Genomic DNA, 18,799 nt, shown 5'->3' on the forward strand with positions numbered 1-18,799 from the left:
CAACAAGCTAAGCTATAGACCTGGCATTTCTTTTATGAAACCTAATGATCAGTAGGTCAGAGATCAAGTGAGACAAAAGCTGAAAATACTTAGTAAGTTTTGGAAAGTGGAAAAATCCAGAACAAAATTGTGACAGTTTTTTTAATGATTAAATGGCTGAAATGAAAAAAGTTCTTTAAATTTACTCCCAAGTTGAAAAGCCATAAAAAAGAACACTAATTTTCACAGTGGAGTAATATGCTGCCATAAAGAAGGATACATTTGAGTCATTTGTAGGAAAATGAATGCACTTTGAGACAAGAATGTTAAGTGAAACAAATCAGATGCAGAAGTTTAAGTGTCATATGGTTCCCTTTACATGAGAAATTATAAATATGAATAATTTAAAGAGCAAAATAATAGACAGATCGTAGGAAATAGGGTGATAGCTCTTTTGCAAATAGGAAGGGGATCTAGCAATGAGGGAGGGAAGGAGGGGGTGAAAGGGAAGAAGACAGACTTAAGATGAGTTGTGTACATGGACCAGCTATCCACAATATCATCATTATGTGCTATAAACGTGTGCTGATAAGAGTTAAAAAGGAACGCTAACTGTATTGCATTAATAATAATTATTACTGTGATGTTGTACTTGCGATGCAGAGCCTTTGCACTGAGATACATATTTAGGCCTTTGTAAATCACATTTTTAAAAAATTTTGAGACAAGTTCTTGTTAAATTTCTAAGTTACCCAGGCTGAGCTCAAACTTACAATCCTCCTGTCTCAGCCTTCCAGAATATTGCAATTGCCCTGGCTAATTTTTGAAAACTGCATGGGGAAAACCCACAAAATTTTTTAGAAAATTATCACAGCTTGCAAGTGATTGATCTGCCTACCATAGTAAAAGTTCCTCAGAAACAGCATTAAAGAGAAAAAATAGAAGATAGAACGATCCAAAAGTTCAGTTACACATTCCTGGCAAGAGCATAGTTCTTTTTATGCAGTGCTGGTTGGTGTGTAATTGCATTTAAAAATCTGTGAGGGGCAATTTGACAATATTTATCAAAACTTCCAAGGCACGTTCATTTAGATCCAGCCATCCCATGTCTACCAACTTATCCCACAGATGGTCTCACGTGGCATGCTCCCTATTCCCAAGAAGGTTTTACATCTTGCCCCTTAGGTTAAGTCTACTGCCTTCGAGAAGTTTCCTTCGTGAGTTTTTTCTATGATGTTCATAGCTCTGTGCTCCCAATTTCCTTCTGTGAACATCTTTGCTTAACTTCTAAAGTTCTAGCACCATTTCCACCTATTTTGTGAACTGAGGCTTTAGTTGTCTCCTAATTTCTGCTCTTTATTTTCTCACTGTCATTGTTGCTCTTTAGTGGTTTTCAGAAAGAGAAAAGGAAAATATCCACTGTCTGCGTCACCGTCTTCAAACTGTGATAGCTTCAGAATTCTTGAGTCCTCTCCTTTCTTGGTTTCTTAAAGTCATCTCCTCTGTTCCTCTCCTTTCCCTCTCTGACCAATTCTTCTCATTCACTTTCTTCCTTTGCCCATCTCTTAAGTGCTGTTGTGTTTTAAGTTTCTGGTCTTGGTCCACATCTTTTTCTTGATGACTCTTCTTAGCTAGCCGCATCTACTCTCTGAACTCTTACAATCAGAGTGTTAAAGGTCTCCAAACCTTTAACACGGATCCCTCTCTGTGGGAGACCCCCCCCCACTGTGTTCTCCTGAGAAATGAAACTCCTCGCCTCCCTCTTTCCCTTCAAACCTTCAAAACTTCCCTGAGATACGCAGGGTTGGCAGGGCTGTGTATCTAGAACCAGATGCACCTTTAATTGGCTAAAAGACTGTGATTGAGTCTGGCCAAGACACAAACTTATCTCATTATAGTACAGGGGTGAGAAATGGCCCTCCACCACTGATGGCTGGAATTAGGGGTGAAGCAGAAGCCTGTGAGATTCCAGGGTGAAAAAGGTGAGATAACATCTCAGCTGAAGCCATGGGGCTCAATAAGAATTATACCTTCCTGGCAGTGAAGTTGCCAGCCTTGCTTACATCAAAGTATCCACCACATTGCTAATTGGAGAGCTTTTGTGCCTGGTACAGAATTGCTTTGTTTCTGTTTACAGCCAGTGTCTGCAAAGTTTCCTTTCCCTAGCACTCTGCCGCAGCCCACCCGCCACCTCCCTGATTGATACCAGTAAAAGCTGTGAGCTTTTGGACCCATGGCCTTATGTTCCACAGAGAACACTGATCACCCAGAGCTTCTCATCTGCAGAACTTTCTCTCTGTATCTTTATTCTGCATCTGTGTGCCATATTGCCAGGTATGAGACCTGAACATTCTGGGGGGGGAGGCGGAGGGTTCAGTACCTCTCTTCACATTTTACATAAATAAATCCACTTGTGTGTTGCTTAGGTTTTTCAAACTCTGAATATCTAAATTCACCCCAAACACATCCTTCCTCTGTTTCTTTTTTTCATATTTTTTATGTATTTCATTTTAAAGATAAAAGCATGAAGACATATTAACAAACACAGAGACATAAACAAAACAACACAAAAACAACAAAAGCAATACAGAATTTCAGACAAGGGATAGGAAATTAACAGTGGTGGTTGTATTACCCATTGTTATCCTCAGAGTGGTTACTCAGATAAACAAATACAGGCATGCAAGAGTGACCAAGTAATTAAACATTAACTGTTCCTTTCAATAAGGCAACATATGAAGGATTAAAAAAAAATCAGCCCCGCAAGATTCAAAGACCCAATACAAGGATGGGCAGCTGGGATGAATACACACTTCTCGGATAAAGAAATACAAATGGCAAATAAATACATGAAAAATGTTCAACATCATTGGTCATTCAAAAATGCAAATTAAAACAACACTGAGATTCCATCTCACCCCAAAAAGAATGGCTATCATTGAGAAATTAACCAGTAACACATACTCTCCTGTTTTGATAATCAATAACTCTACTATTCACCAAGTCACCCAAAACAAAAACATGAGGACCATCTATCTATAATGATTCCTCTTCACTTTTCACTCACAATGAATCAGGAGGTACCAGTTTTACCACCTAACCTTTGATTTAGCCTTACTCCTGCTGCTTTAATTCAGGCCATATTTTTGCCACGCCATATTGCAACAATTAAATAACTCCTTGTGTGCAGCCTCATCCCCATTAAGGTCATCAAAGCCTTAGTTTTTGCTATGAAAGCCAGGTCTGACCATGCCAACTCTGCTTGAAATCTATTGGTGGATCCTTCCTGCCATCAGCCTGAAGCCCAGATCATTTGGCTTGACATGAAGACTTTATAATCCACTGGCATTTCCTTGCCCTCACCTCACTTTTCATTTCATACCTCGTGCTTTGTGCCCTTGTGTTGTGAAGTTTCTGGTGGTTTCGCCTTCATGTCACGCTTTTTCTTGCCTGGATCCTCTGTATTTATCCTCTTTATCTTTTTTCCTATTTAGATAAGACTCACCCATCTTTCAAGGCAGAAGTCAGTCTTAAAATCCTCCAAGAAGATGCTCTAAAACTCTTGAGTTGACCTAAGTGTCCAATCATACAGTGTGTAGTTATGCAATGTTTAGGTTAAACTGGCACCACGTGATGACCAATTGCGAGTGAGAAATGAAGAAGGGCCAGTGCAAACGGCTCTCACATTTCTGCCCTGCCTAACCTGGTGCATAATGGAGTCATTAATTGATTCTGGAAATAGGAGAGAAGGGATGTACTTGGGAGGCGCATAAGGGGTTGAATTAGGCGTGCGGGGTTTGAAGAATGACTGCTACGCATGGTTGTGCAGTTTATGCTCTCGCTGGTGGAACAAGTGAGGGAAGCAAACTACCTGGATGAAGGGGTTCCTTTTTCTAATTTCCACAAAGGTGTCATAGAGGCAGTGCTGACTTCACAGGCATGAAACTTGTGTAGTCCAGGTAATCGCAGTCTTAGAAGAACTTGGGCTTTGGTGTCATGCTGTGGTATTGCCTTCTTTAATTCATAATAATGTTTTAACAAAAGCCAAGCTTTTCATCTTGCGCTGCTCCTGTGTATGGGCTCATTAAGCACTTTACCGTCTCACCCCCTGTATCCTCAAGCGATCCCATGAGGTATTTATACTCTAACATTTATCATTTTACTACATGACGCAACAACTAATCATCTGTGAGCACTTTCCTTGTGCCAAGCACTGTGTTAAGTATTTTACATACATTTTCATTTCATTTAATCCTCCCAACAGCTCTCCGCTGTACAAATGAATACTTTCCCTTTTTATAATTGATGGAGTTGAGGCTTAGAGAGATAAATAAGTTACCCAGAGTTAGCCATTTTGACTCCATAATCCACTCTTAAACCTTAAGGATTTTAACTGGAACTTCTAATTTATAAATCTGACCATCCCACTAGATTTAGAGCAGAAATGGGGTTTTATTCATCTTTATATCCTTAACAACTAATATTTACTGAAACATTCTAAATACCTATTAAAGGCTTGGTGAACTAAACTTGCTCTACAGTGAATTAGATTTGGAAGTTACTGGCAAAACTATAGTATTTGGATATGTAGGTGTACTTTTGGTGTACTTAAATATACCCTGAATGTGACCGGGTAACCATAGACCACCTGCTCTATCCCAGCTGTTTCTTTTTGTTTGTTTGTTTGTTTTGTGTTTTTTCTGGTACCTGGAATCAAACTCACGACCTTGCGCTTGCCAGGCAGGCGCTGTGCTGCTGAGCTAAATCCCCAACCCTCAGCTCTTTCTTTTAAAACAAGCAGAATACATCTTTATAACTAAAAATCAAACTCCAGGGACACTGATAAATACGTAGATATTTATGAAACAGAAGAGCAAAATATCTAATTTCCCTTGTGGACCTTAAATCGTTTCTCAGAATTTCTCCTTCCACAGCAGCCGCACCATTCTTTTTTCTCTCTCTGGTCCAATTTCAGTCCTCTCTACCTCTAAAGTCTTCCCCCTGACTATTCAATCTACAGCAAAGAACTGTTTAGCTCTTAAGGCCTATTCAATGTCCATCCACGCTGTAGCAAGTTATATTTTCCAAAGTTTGACCACAACACATCCCACAAGCCCACCTCCTAAGTGCTGTTGTGTTTTATTTTTGTTCGTTTGTTTGGTTTTTGGTTTTTGGTTTTTTTCTGGTACCGGGAATCGAACACACGACCTTGCGCTTTCCAGGTAGGTGCTGTGCCGCTGAGCTAAATCCCCAGCCCCGCTGTTGTGTTTTAGGGTTTCATTCTTGGTCCACATCTTTTCCTTGATGTGCTCTTCTGAAGAAATGTTGCCTTTCCTCTGGACTTCAATTACTATAAGTTAACTAATGGCCCCCAAATCTTCAATACTGACCCCCATCTTCAGACTTCAATACAAATCTTTATAATTAAAATTTTGTTGTGGAGTATCACTGACACTCCCCTCATCAAGCAATAGCCTTTTTCTTTACTCCAACCAACAGAATACAGTGATTATGTCATAAAAATGAACTTATACACACACACACACACACACACACACACACACACACTTCTACTCTGTTACCTTGGGTTGCCCTCTCTTTGAACCTGGCTAGCATGCTACCTATAAGGGAGCCAACCAGTCACACAGAGAGCCAGGTGTAAGCGATCCATCTGACCAGGACCCCAGTAGAGGTCTCATGGAGCATCCAGTATTTCAGATGTGGAAGTGAGCATGTTTTCTAGTTTTATGTTAAAGTGAGCATGTTTTCTAGTTCCTCTGCCATTGAGGTACCCAGGCCATCCTAGCTGATGCTGCATGAGTAAGAAATGAGCTTTCTTCATTACCCAAACTACAGATGCATGAGTGCAATAAATGTTATCGTTCTAAACCACTAAATTTGTACTGGGTTTTTACAGAAGGGATGAGTGCAACAGTTATCCAGTGCTTCTCTCAACAGCACTAAAGATCCACTCTGCCCAGAATAAAAGAGAGCTTATAAAAGTGTGTCCAGTAATATTTATTATGTGGTAAATATATAATATAAATATATTTTACATAGTCTATAACAGATTATATAAATATCCTATTCTATATACTTATTAATAAAAATAAATAACACATTTACTGTATAGTTAACTGAATGTACTTTATTTTATAATACTAATGCTCATATGAGCTTTTAAATTATTATATTGTATTATCATTGGTATCATTTATGTTGGTATTATTTCTTCCTGAGACAAAATAGCACCTTAAGGAGCTTAATAAATAGATAAGAGAATTATATAGATATCATTCATTTTGCTTAAATTTGGGCATCTGAGTGTTGAATCACAAAAGCAGCATTCACAGCAGACTGTGTCTTTTAAAGGTTTATTCTTTCTGCCTATGCGACATGTTATATAAACTCCTTAAGAAAGGACGTCTAATTTTGGTTTTGGTCTTTTCCAGTACCAGAACAGTAAAATGGATTCAATTCATGTCTGGGCTCAGGCACTCTCTACCACATGACGGTGCTGGTTCTAGCATCCCAGAACAAGAGTGGGTAACAAGCAGAAAGAGAGACTACCGGCAATTGTTATGTGAACTCTGATGTCCCTAATTTTCTTCTGTACCGTGAAACTGATTTTTCTTGGCGGCTAATCACAGGGAAGCGTTGGCTATATGGCAGCCAAACATTTCTCTAGTGGAGGCCAAGCATAATTCTCAGATTCAGAAAGCTTTTAGCTTGACCTCAACCTGAGTGCATTCACTAGACAAAGCTTACTGAATTAGCAAGTCTAAATTTATAAGTACTGTTTCTTTTATTTATTGCTCTATAATTTCCTATTTCCTTTGTTGTACAATTTTTCAGTTAGCAAATACACTTGCTAATTACAAGGCATAGGGATCTAGGATAATTAAAGGTAGTTCTCATTTTTAGTTGTTTTCTGACGTATGAAATTACAGATAATAAGCTGGGGAAAACCCTTGAAAATTTGTATGTTTCTTATCTTTGAAAGCATTACAGCGAGGCAAACTTTAATATTTTAAACTATGCACTCAAATATGGAAAGAATCATTAATCCTAACTTTCCACTGAATTTGCTTTTGTTAACACTAGAAATTTCCATCTGTTTTGTCAGTTAAAAACAAAACTTCATCAAAGAGGTTTGATGCAACAAATGTGTATGGTACAGCCCTTTCTAAAAGCCCCTGTGCCAAACGTCTTAGATATAAAAATTGATGCAGCTCCCTAGCTCACAATACATACCCAAGAGAAACTCACACGTTTGCGCAGAGATAGATATTAGGATATTCACTTCAGTGTGCTTTGTAAAAGCAAACTATAGGCCAAAACCGAAATGCTTATCAAAAGGAGAATGAAGAAATATGTATATTTTGGTATGTTTGAATGGTAGAATATCAGAAAATCATAAAGCAGGCAAAGGGAATCCATTATTTAAAAATATGTATATGCATCTACTTCTACTTTAAGGATACTGCAGACTACTAATTTTGGCTGACAAGAACATTGTAATTGTGCAGATATGGGGCATTGTAGGTCAAAAACCAAACTTATCTTGGGCTATTTTAGGCCTTTTAGTAGCCATTTACCTAACATTCTTATGACTGTTAGGTAATCCTCTGGGAATATAGCACTAAGCTAAGAATGCTACAACACCTGCATATATATATATCAACAGGGGTATATTACAAAAGCAGTGCTAGTTAAAAGAAAACATGCAAAATGATTGTATAGGATAACTCATTTAAAAAGCATAATTTTAAACACAAAGACCACGGCTGGGGATTTAACCCAGCGATGCAACACCTACCTGGCAAGCATGAGGTCCTGCGTTCCATTCCTGGTACCCAAATAAATAAATAAATAAACAAACAGGCTCAAAGACCAATACTATGTACTTTGGATATAGTATATGTTTGTAAGAGGATAAAATTTGAATGGAAGATGAAAGGACACACAGTAAGTTTATTGGAAAAAAGGAAAGGGTGAGACACAAAGATTCCTACTTACTTTTAATATTTTATTCATTATGTTACAAAAAGATAAATATGATAAAATCTTAACTGTGGAGAATTCTTTGTGATTATTTACAGATATGTTATATTACTCTGCATAATTCCTTGTCTTAAAAATATAATTTTTCAAATTTTATAGTTTTTTCAAATTTTCAAATTTAATTGCACACAATTTTGTACACTTACTCTGACTATATCCACATGTATTAGGATTACAAAGCAAATTCTTTAGTTGGAGAAAATATAGTAATTGGGAGTAAAATTAACATACATTGAAATATACATAATTTTGGGAATATGATTGATAACTAACAGGTACTAACCTACTCAAAAACCGTTTATTATAAAAACCTTTCTTTGCAAAGGCCAGATTCATTTAAAATTCCTTTAAATGAGCCACTGACCTAAGAAATATAAAGAAATTAATATTTTACATAATTATGTTGAAAACTATAGGCTAACTTATTAAGATTTTATGTTAGTTATTTTTAAACATTAACATACTTAGGAGGTTAAGAAGATGAAAATGTGTTTAGTTCTGGATGATTTTCACAATAACAAAGACCATTTGGAAGTCAGATTTCCACTCTATATTTTCATATAGAGATCATGTTTAAATATCAACATGCTCCACTAAGTAACCCTGTTGACAAAGACGACATAGCAGAAAGATGCTTTAGTATTTATGATACTGGACCTGCAATGGCGCTCTAGCAAATTTGGCTTTAAGAGCTCCCTAATTATATATTTATGAATGCACATCATGTGTTTTGTAGGCTGGAAGGAAGCCCCATAGCCATTTCAGCTTATCAAGTAAATGAAGTAATTTTTAAAAAAACATTATGCAGTCGATGAAACCAAGCAAAAACATATATTCATGATTACTGGTAAATCCTACTGTTTATCAACTGATTTTCTATTTTATTGTGTGCCTAAATGCCAGGGTCTTGTACAAGCAGAAGCTAACTAAACTGTGTAAACCCAGAAAGCTGAGACCACGGCTAGTAGAAATCTTCTCTAAAGATTACGGCTGTTATTTAACATTTACTACACACCAGGAGCCAGCACTCTACTCATTTGACGATGTGTCCTTGCCCGCTGAATTTAACTAGTTATCATCAAATGGAAGACATCAATGTATTATTGAGCCATTACAAGATTTGTTTTTTATTTCCCTCCCGTGTTGCTCAAACACCTCCTCCTCTTCTTCCTCTGCTCCTTCCTTTCTCTTCATCCTCCTTGATTATTTCTAAGAATGTTTACATGCTTATTACGTGAATTAAGAAAAAACAAACATAATTAGAAAGAACAAAAACAACCATAGTATGTCCGTTGAACTCAACCACTGTTGTTTTGGTTTTTTTTTTTCTCCCTAAGGATATATTTGGGGAGTCAGGGTGTATACATACACAAATAGATATATAACCACACTACATAAGTACGTGCACATTTTTAATCAATTCCCCTCAAATAATAGTGCATTAAAACTTTCCAATATGATAATCTCTCCTGAAAGAACTTTTAAAATGTGAAAATGCCTTGAATGGATATGCACCAGTTTATTCAACTATACACTATTGTTTGTTACTTGATTTACTTCCATTTTGCTGGAATAAAAAACGTGGGAGTAAATACACGTGGGTGTGTCTTCTGGTGTGTACTTGAAGAAGTCCCACTAGGGGACCAAGATGTAAAACTGCTGAGTTGTGAGGTACGGACATCTACAAGTTCATTCAGTACCATGGTGTCCTCCAAAGTGTTTCCCTATATAACCCTGTTGACAGAATATTACAATTCTCGTCGGTTCACGTTCTCACTAACACATGATAATGTCGAGCTAAAACAAAATTCAGAGTGACAGACTGTGAACCGGTATGTCATTGTGCTTTTATTTCACACTTTCGTATTTACTAGTTTTGATGTATTCGTTGAGAACTGATGGACTTGTAAGGGCTCCACCCTCTTATATGACATTAGGTTCCTTTAAAAAGAGGCTCCAGGGAGTTCCCTTGCCTCTTCCAGCAAGAAGCTGCCACCTCTGAAGCAGAGAGTGGGTCCTCACCAGGCACATGTTCTGCACCGTGGTTTTAGGTTGCCCAGCTTCCAAGAACTGTGAGCAATAAATTACCCTAGCTAAGGTATTTTGTGCTTCAAGCCCCCCAAATGCTCAACTTCTATCACTAGGTCAAGACTCATTGCTTCAGTATGGGAACCATTCATTGAAGAAGCCAACCTGTCTCCTGAGACTAGTATTTTCCAAATTTAGAGAACACAAGAATGACCTGTGAGCTTGTTGAAATATTTCCTAGGCTTCATCTCCTAGGGGTTCTGATTTAGTGTATCTGGAGTGGAGCCTAATAATCCACATTTTAAAATACACAAAAGTATACGATACAGCTAATCTTCATACTGCACTTTTAGAAGCATTGATTTAGGCTGAGATGATGTTTTTTAACCTTCCAGCCATTAAAAGTCTATTGGACAATACACCTCAAGGTGGTTAATAGAAAGAACAAATTCCAAATGAGTTTTCCAAGTGCATTTCATTATCTTTATGAAATTCATGTGAAGAATTATGTTCTCTTCTTGGGTGTGTAGCTCCCCGACTTAAGAGCTCTTTTTTGGTAGAAGAGCCACCATATTTAGTTTGACATGTCCTGGTCTATTAATTAGATAAAACTTCCTTTATCTTTTATATTGGGAAGTAGGAAAAAAAATGTTCAAATGGGAAGAAAAACAAGGGAGGGAGAAAGGGGAGAGGAAGTGAAAAGGAAAAAAAAAAAAAAAAAAAAAAAAAAAAATAGAAACAAAGCTTTTGTACATGGGGAGGGGAAGAGGGGTAGAGGGTGGGGGAGGGAAAGGATCAAAAAAGAATTGGGATATATTATATACAGGTACAAATTCCCTAGGATGAATGTGATCAGTATATATGACATATATGTACTAATAAAAATAAAGTTTAAAAATTTTTAGAAGGGGCTGGGGATTTAGCTCAGCGGCACAGCATCTGCCTGGCAAGTGCGAGGTCATGAGTTCGATTCCCGATACCTGAAAAAACACCAAAAAAATTTAGAAACTTCTTATACCTTTTAAAAGAAGGACTTGAAAGATAACTCTATTGATTTCTTTATAAACTCTTCCATGCCTTGAATGCAAATATATAATAATATCAATGTTGGTATAGATTTCCTTCCTGTCAAATTATCATTTCTACATTATTATGTAGAATTGTTCTACATTTAAAAGCTTATTTAGTCTTTCAACAGAGCTTTAAATATCTTTCAGATTTGAAAAAGGGGTCCAAGTCTATAAGATTGTGTTGTTTCTTTGGCGAATTAACTTAAATAATTAACTTGCAAGTGAAAGCCTTGTTAACAGTGGAATAATTTTGGGAAAACTTCTGTTATTTATTTTGAAAATCTGACAACTTTGAACTCTCTTAATTTTATAGTTTATTTGATTCTATTCTCAGGAAAAAATGGTTCAGATTCATGTTTCCCTGCAAAGGCTAAAAGCAATTTGTTGAATAGCACCATTTCAACGGGCCCTTTAAAAAACACAGCCTTACAGAGCCTGAAGGGCATCATGTGTGACTATTTCATCTTTGTTCTAAAAAAAGGAAGCTTATTTTGTTTTCTCCATATCTTGATCGACTTCCATCTCCCATTAACCACTTTAAGCAGTCAGTAGACTTGGGTTTTATTTTTAGTTTTAACTTCTCTGCGAAGTCTTTCATTGAGTACTTTCACTTAGCAAAGAACCACTGTCAACCCAGCCTTGTACCAAGTGCCTTTGGAGGCAGCAAGGGTGAAACGAATAGAAGTGGAGAAGGAGGAAGGAAACTTTGGAGTATGTGCGCTGGTTCGTAATCTGTTCTGGCTAACAGTGATGGGTATTATCCAGCCCTCTGTGTATTTATGGCTCTATTCCCTTGTAAGTCAATTGACTCAGTTTCCTCTGATCGTGGTACATGAGTGTGATGGTCAATTTTATGTGTTAATTAATTGGAATAAAGGATGCCCAAATAGGGGTAAAACATTACTTTTGGATGTGTCTGTTAATGTGTTTGTAGAAGGGATTAGAATTTGAATCAACAGAATGAGTTTTTAAGAAAATGCCCTCATGGATGTGGGTGGGAACTACCCAGTCCTTCAAGGACCTTAACTAAACAACGGCAGCAGCAACAAAACAAAACAAAAAGGGGGAAGAGCAAATTCTCTCCCTGCATTAGTTCCCCTGATTCCTGAGCTTTCACACTGAGACTAGGGCTTACACCATGGGCTTCCCTGGTCCTCGGGCCTTCAGGTTTGGACAGAGCCCCTAGTTCTGCACTTTAAAGACACTAGAGCTTATCGGCCGCCATACTTGTATGAGTGAATCCTTCATAATAAATCTTTATCATTTTGGTTCTTTTTCCCTGGAAATCTCTGACTGGTGCAGTAAAATTGGTTTAATGACTACCCTTACTTCCCTGTTTTTCAGAGTCTTTATTAGAAAGTTTTTATAACATTTTTCTCTACCACATGCCAACAGTTAGTATACTACAGTTTATCTAGAAACACTTTGGTTTCTCCTGTCACCTATTTTGATTCTTTTTAGTTACTATTATCTCCTATTCTGGACCAGTTTAAGGGTACTCAGTGTAACGTATAACCTACACGTCTTGGTGGGTGTTTAGTACAATTTGATATTGAGAATTTGGTGATACTGCCTAAAAAGTTAAAATAATCGAATAATAACTGAAGACTTAGGTTTGGCTGTCATTTTCCATTTTGTGTCAGTTTTATAATTCATTGTTGAAACATACTTCCATACTTTGTCAACTAGTAGTCCAGAATAGTTTATTCTATCCAATTTCTGTTGTTCTCCATGATAACACACACACACACACATGTATATGTAGTGCTACACACACGTATATGTAGTGCTACAGTAGATGGATATAGTAATTAATTTTAGGGTGTGAATATTTCTTAATTTCCTTAAGGAGGTTTTTTTCTTTTTTTTTTTCTGCTTCTTGGTATTCGTTTTTTACTCTATTACTGCTGCAATAAATTACCATAAACATAGTGATGACACAACAGAAGTGTATTATCGTATACTTCTATGGGTTATAAATCTCATACAAATTTCACTGCACTAAGATCAAGAAGTTGGTAAACCATCTTTTGGAGCGTCCAGAGAAGGACTCATTTCCTTTCCTACGCAAGCTTCTACTTGTCATCCACATTCCTTACTTCTTGGCCCCTTTATTCTGTCTTCAAAGTCGTTCTTTCATGGTTACATAATATTCTGATCACAGACAGAAAACTTTGTTTTGCTTTTAAGGATTCATGGGGTGAGGCTGTGCCCCACTGGATCATACTGGGTGCTCTCATCCCAAGGTCAACTTAATCATACTTGCAAAGTCCCTCTGGCCGTAAAAGATAACATAGTCACAGGTTCTGGGATTACAACACACAGCTCTTTTGGAAGTTGTTATTCTGCCTTCCACACTGTCAGTCAGCAAGTGAAATGACCTCAAAGCAATATCTTTGATTTGTTATTCATATGTATTTTTAATTATTTAAAACATTCATAAACATATAAACATAGTCTTGCATTTTGTACTCCATTAGCAGGTTGTAGGTATGTTGTTTTATCCCTGAGAATCTTTCACACAAGGGACTAGTAAAGTTAGACCTTTAATAGTATCCTTCTTAAGCTCTTTAGTAATTGGGTTTTTTTACATGGGGAACTAATTTTAACAAAAGGGACAGGTATTTGCTAGATAATAATCGTGCTAAGTATTAAGCTCTATTATTAACTCAGCATTTGTTGCTCAATTCACTTTTCAGTGAGCCTTAATGAAATGTCTCTTATCCCCACTTCACAGATGAAGAAGCTAAAATTTCCAGTATCACAGAACTGGTAAGTAGTAGAGGGTAATACTGATTATTAAGTAAATTATCTGTAGGGGCTGGGGATTTAGCTCAGTGACACAGCGCCTGCCTGGTAAGCGCAAAGTCGTGCATTCGATTCCCAGTACCAGAAAAAAAAAAAAAAAAGAAAAAAAATTATATGTAGAGGTTCTATTATTATTTCCTGCACATGTCATCCTTTCCTCATGTTGTAGAAATCAGGTCCAATTTCTCCGTAGTAGCTTCAGGCCACTAAGAATTTTAGAAATGCTTAATTAATACAATCTAAGAGGTTCTAAACAGAAGCATGTCAGCTAGCAAAAAAAGTCACAGTAAATATTTATACAAAAGCGCCAAACTTGGTTTTTCGTCCTTGTTGGTGTCTGCTAACTTGGCACAAACCTCTTGTGTGATATCTTGCCGTCCTGCTGCCTAAAAAGAAGCAACAAGCTTTGCTCAATGTTCCCATCAGTCTTGGAGCACATTCTTTAAGACCTGCTATTTTGCTGTCAAAAACTCCTTGTAAGCAGTTTAAATCTTTTGCTCTTGCAGCAAAAATGAAGAGAAGGATTGTTCAAACAGAAAATCTGAATAATTCAGTCCTCTCTTGGGAGAAAACAAAGTTAATCTCTCTGAAATCTATGCAGTTGGAGAAACAGTGGCTCATTGCATAACTCCCTTTCAATCTAGTTGTATAGGTTTCCAAGATCCATAGGTACAAGTTTTTAAAAAACTTTTGAATGAAATGCTACAAAATAAAAACAATCAGATAATGTAAGATCAATGTTTTAATTCGTCTTGTCCACTTAAAACAAAACATCAGCATCTTTGAAATTATTTATTTTTCTAAAGTTTATCTATTAATTTGAGGCTTAGGAAAGGACCAGAGGCTGCTTAAACATTTCTGTTTATTTTCGTGAAGTGGTTCTTTTACTAACCTTGATGTCTGTCAATAAAGGCACAGTAAATTAATAAAATTTTAAATCAGTATTTTCCTACTTTCAGCCTGGGTTCGATGTATGTCATTTTGGTTGAGTAGGGTAAGATGACCTTTGGGAAAAAATTTTCCACCATACATGAACACTTCATTTAAAATATTTAGAATGCACAGAATATATTACTTGGGTACTTTTTGTATAAGTCTACATTTATTTGACTACTTGGTTTATTTATTTTGATTCTAATCATTTTAGCTCTGTCATCATTTAGTGAGAATTACCTATGTATGGGGCAGACTTTTGTCAACATTTAAGACAATATAAATTTTCATAATATTTTGTGTGTGCTTGGAAAAGAGATGATCTACAGAGCAAGCCAGATTAAGCAATTTGTAGACTTCATGTCCATGCCCAAATTAAACTTTCCAGATCTATGGAGGAGGAGAAATAATTTTATTTTAATTCCTTTAATTTAAGTACTTCTCATTGGGGCAGACAGTTCAAGGGAGTCCCCAAAACTCCTTATCATCTTAAGGGAGATTTGCTTCACCCGTTTACATTAGTTATATCTAAGCCCTGCAAGCTTTTGAGGTTCAGCCTGTGAAGTCTAATCACCTTATTTTATAATGAGAAAATGAACGCTCACAGAGATTAAATAACTTGGCCAAGGTTATCCAGCTAGTTAGTGGCGCCGAGCCAGAGCCAAGATAACAAGTAGACTGGCTCATTGTAAGAGGTGCTATATTCATTTCACTACTTTTTCATCCTCCTTATCTGAACCTAACATTTGTTTGAAATGAGGAGCCTCTGTATTCCGAAGCTTTAAAAAAAACGGCATCGCGGCACTTGCCATTTTTATTCACACCCCAAGTTTCAAAATATCATTAACAGATTAAGTATTTTACTACGCGCTATTTTCGTGTTTGCGCTACTCCTCCGCCTTTCCACTGCCTTCTGGCTGCTCCGAGAGGGTGGGGAAGGGGAAGGGAATTACAAAATTGCATAAGAGAATGAAGGGCTTTGAGAGGTGGATAAAAATGAGGGAACGGCGGATTAACAGAAGGAATAACCGCAGTGCAGAAACGGAGGAGCAAAAGTATGACAGCGCCTCCTGAAAATCAAATATGGGAAGAGCTGAGGAATAAAGACTCAGAGAGGTCACCAAATATTATTCTTTTAGGGCACATGCTTATTAATAATAATCCCTGCTATTATTTGAAATAAGGTTTTTGCTTTTGCTGAACTGCCCAAGCTCGGCTCAAATTTATGATACTTGTGCCTGGGGCTCTCAGAGTGTTGGGATTACAGGCATGAGCTACCATGCCTGGCTGGTATGTGCTTATTCTTCTGGGGATTGTGCTTATTCTATATATGTAAGTGATTTGCTAAATCCACTCGGGCTTTAGGCAGATTTTCTCTTGGGCTCACGTAGCACTATATAAAACTGTGACGGTGGCAAACTTACCTTGGAATTCTTTGTACTTTCATCCGTTCAACTCTATTATGAAACACAATGATTTTCCTCCTTTCATTCACCTCAGGGTGAAAATTGACTCACCTTTAACGCCTCGGTTTTAAGCCTTACTCTCTCCTATAATACTTATATTTGAAGTCCTAACTCTTAATCACTGAATAGAAGAAACTCTCAAGGTTGAACAAGGGATTGTTCAAACGTGAGTGAGCAGAGAAGGGAATTATTACAAGTCAAGGGACCCTTTGTAGAATATTTCTAATTTTAAAACCAACTATGACTTTATGTGAGGTCCACTTTACGCCTACCAAGCCTTATTTCTACAGATGCCAACATTCTGAATTTCTCTTTCCTACTCAAATTCCTAGGTTTTTTTAATGGGCAGAAAAAGTACAGAAAATCTGAGAAGGGGAAACTAATCTTAACAAGAAAATAGTACATTTTTAGGACATGACTTTAGGGACATATCAATGAAGACACTTGTTCTGAATAAGCAGAAGTAATTCCTAGTACATTCAAATTATCTGAGTGATTCCAAGTTTTGTAGCTTTTCTCATGGATTTATCTAGTTATCTATTCAGTAGGGCTGTAGGCCTTAATGAATTTCATCCTTATAAATAATATTTTTCTTCATAATTGAAAGAAGTATTGGGAAAATAAGCACAAATCCCAAGAACTGGTAAACTGAGGCCACTGAAAAGTTGATTGGTATAAACAAGATCATAAAGACCGGTTAAAAAAATAGAAATTAACCCAAATTTTTTGGGCCACTGTTACGCTTTCCAATTTAGGTTCTGTTACTTGCTTTAATTCCTCATCTATAGAATTGGAATGATAATAGTGTTTATCTCACAGAGTTGCTATGGGGAATAACTTAGTCCTTTAAAGAATTTAGAACCATGCCAGGTACACTATATGTGCTTGCTCAATAAAATCTTATAATCATTCTGATGGTAACTGGTTAGTTCCACAAAATGATCTCATAAGTCTGACATATAATTCAAGTTGATGTTGTTGAACGTATACATCTTTACCCAGTCAACCCACTACGTTGGGCAGGGTGCAAGCACAGAAAAGACTGTTTTTCTTTGCTGCATACCTAGAAGTTTCAACATTTCTCTATGACGGGAAAATGGACAAGAGTGTTAATAACACATTACTTCTTGACTATGTTATAAGGTGACAGAGAGCACAGTTTTGCCTTCAAAGTCCCTACTTATTTTTAAAAACAACTTTATTGAGATACAATTCACGCAAGATACAACTCATCCTGTCACCAGTCTGGTTCCTTCTGCTGTTTATTGGTGAGTGAGCACGTCCCAGGCTACAAAGATACAGTTTCATTTAATCTTCATAAAATTATTTAAGGTAGGTTTTTTTATAATTCTCAATTTTATAATTAAAATACAGCTACGTACTTTACAGGTAGCAGCCGAAGGAGGTTTAAACTCATTTCTGTGTAACGACAACGTATTCTTTCCCCTCTCTTGAGAAAATCATTTGGTTTTCTTCCACAGTGACAGAAAAGGGGGAAATGCAACCCTCTGAAGATACCCGTGTTTAGAGAAACTTAGTTTTGTCAGGAGCAAAGTCAAATAATGCAACACATAGCAACAATGGAAAGTAGTTTTTTGGAATCTCAAATCAAGGTTTACAAAATCATAGAAAACAGATTTTGCAAAAGCAAGTTATCCCAATACTGACACATCCCAATTATAATGCCAGTGGGCAGGACTTCACTGGGGACGGTTCAGCTCCTCTCGCTAGCATATACACCCATCTCTTCTGCTCTCCACCCAGTGAGTTGGGGTGGGCACTGACCACGCAGGGGTTCTTGTCTACCATCTTATTTATCACGTAATCATTGCATCTAACAGTCAAGTCTCCGCATATCTTCATGCGTGGAAATACTCCAGCGGTTTTGCTACAACTAATGTACTGAACACTTGGGTGGTTTTTACATGTTACGCAGCTGTGTTAGTCACCAAATAAACGCACAGAAAACTAAAAATAAAGAAAAATAAAGAAAAGGGCGCAACCGGTTGCAGATTTCGTGGAATTCACATTTCAGTTCGCGCTTTCATAGGGAGACGAGCACAGAGTGCGTGGGCTTCGGAGCCGGGGTTACGAAAATGCTTTTCCATTTGCTGACTGTGACCTCGGCACTCGGCTTTGGGGTGCGGTCTCCCCCTTGGTAACATTTACAAGCCGCTGGCGTCCAGCTCCGTTTCAGGTCCCGGGCAGATGCGCCGAGGAACCGGCAGCCCGACTCCGAGGAGCCTTCTCTCGCGTCCGCGTCCTGCGCCCGACTCCGAGGAGCCTTCTCTCGCGTCCGCGTCCTGCGCGGCCCCCGCAGCGCTCAGGGCTGTTTCGCGCGCTGTTCCCCGGGAAACCGGGACGCGCTTCTCCCGCGGTCGGCCACCTGGGCGTGCCGGCGGCGTCACAAAGCCCGCGGCAGCCGCCCGGGGCAGCGCCGCTGGGGCCGGG

At 37.7% G+C, this 18,799-nt stretch overlaps 1 protein-coding gene across 1 annotated transcript; it reads left to right on the forward strand.

Annotated features, from left to right (window-relative positions):
• Positions 1-3,796: 3,796 nt before the first annotated feature.
• On the forward strand, positions 3,797-18,789 carry LOC106149944 (UPF0317 protein KRH_21160-like; the record flags this gene model as incomplete). The annotated part of the gene is given in 3 exon segments (XM_013520806.1): positions 3,797-3,832; positions 11,757-11,936; positions 18,399-18,789. Coding segments are annotated over 3 exon segments (607 nt in total), but the record flags the coding sequence as incomplete, so codon positions are not given.
• Between the last annotated feature and the right edge of the window lie 10 nt (positions 18,790-18,799).

This window comes from Chinchilla lanigera, unplaced genomic scaffold, assembly GCF_000276665.1.
Source record: "Chinchilla lanigera isolate Chin_1 unplaced genomic scaffold, ChiLan1.0 scaffold00057, whole genome shotgun sequence".
In the NCBI taxonomy this organism is placed as follows: domain Eukaryota; kingdom Metazoa; phylum Chordata; class Mammalia; order Rodentia; family Chinchillidae; genus Chinchilla; species Chinchilla lanigera.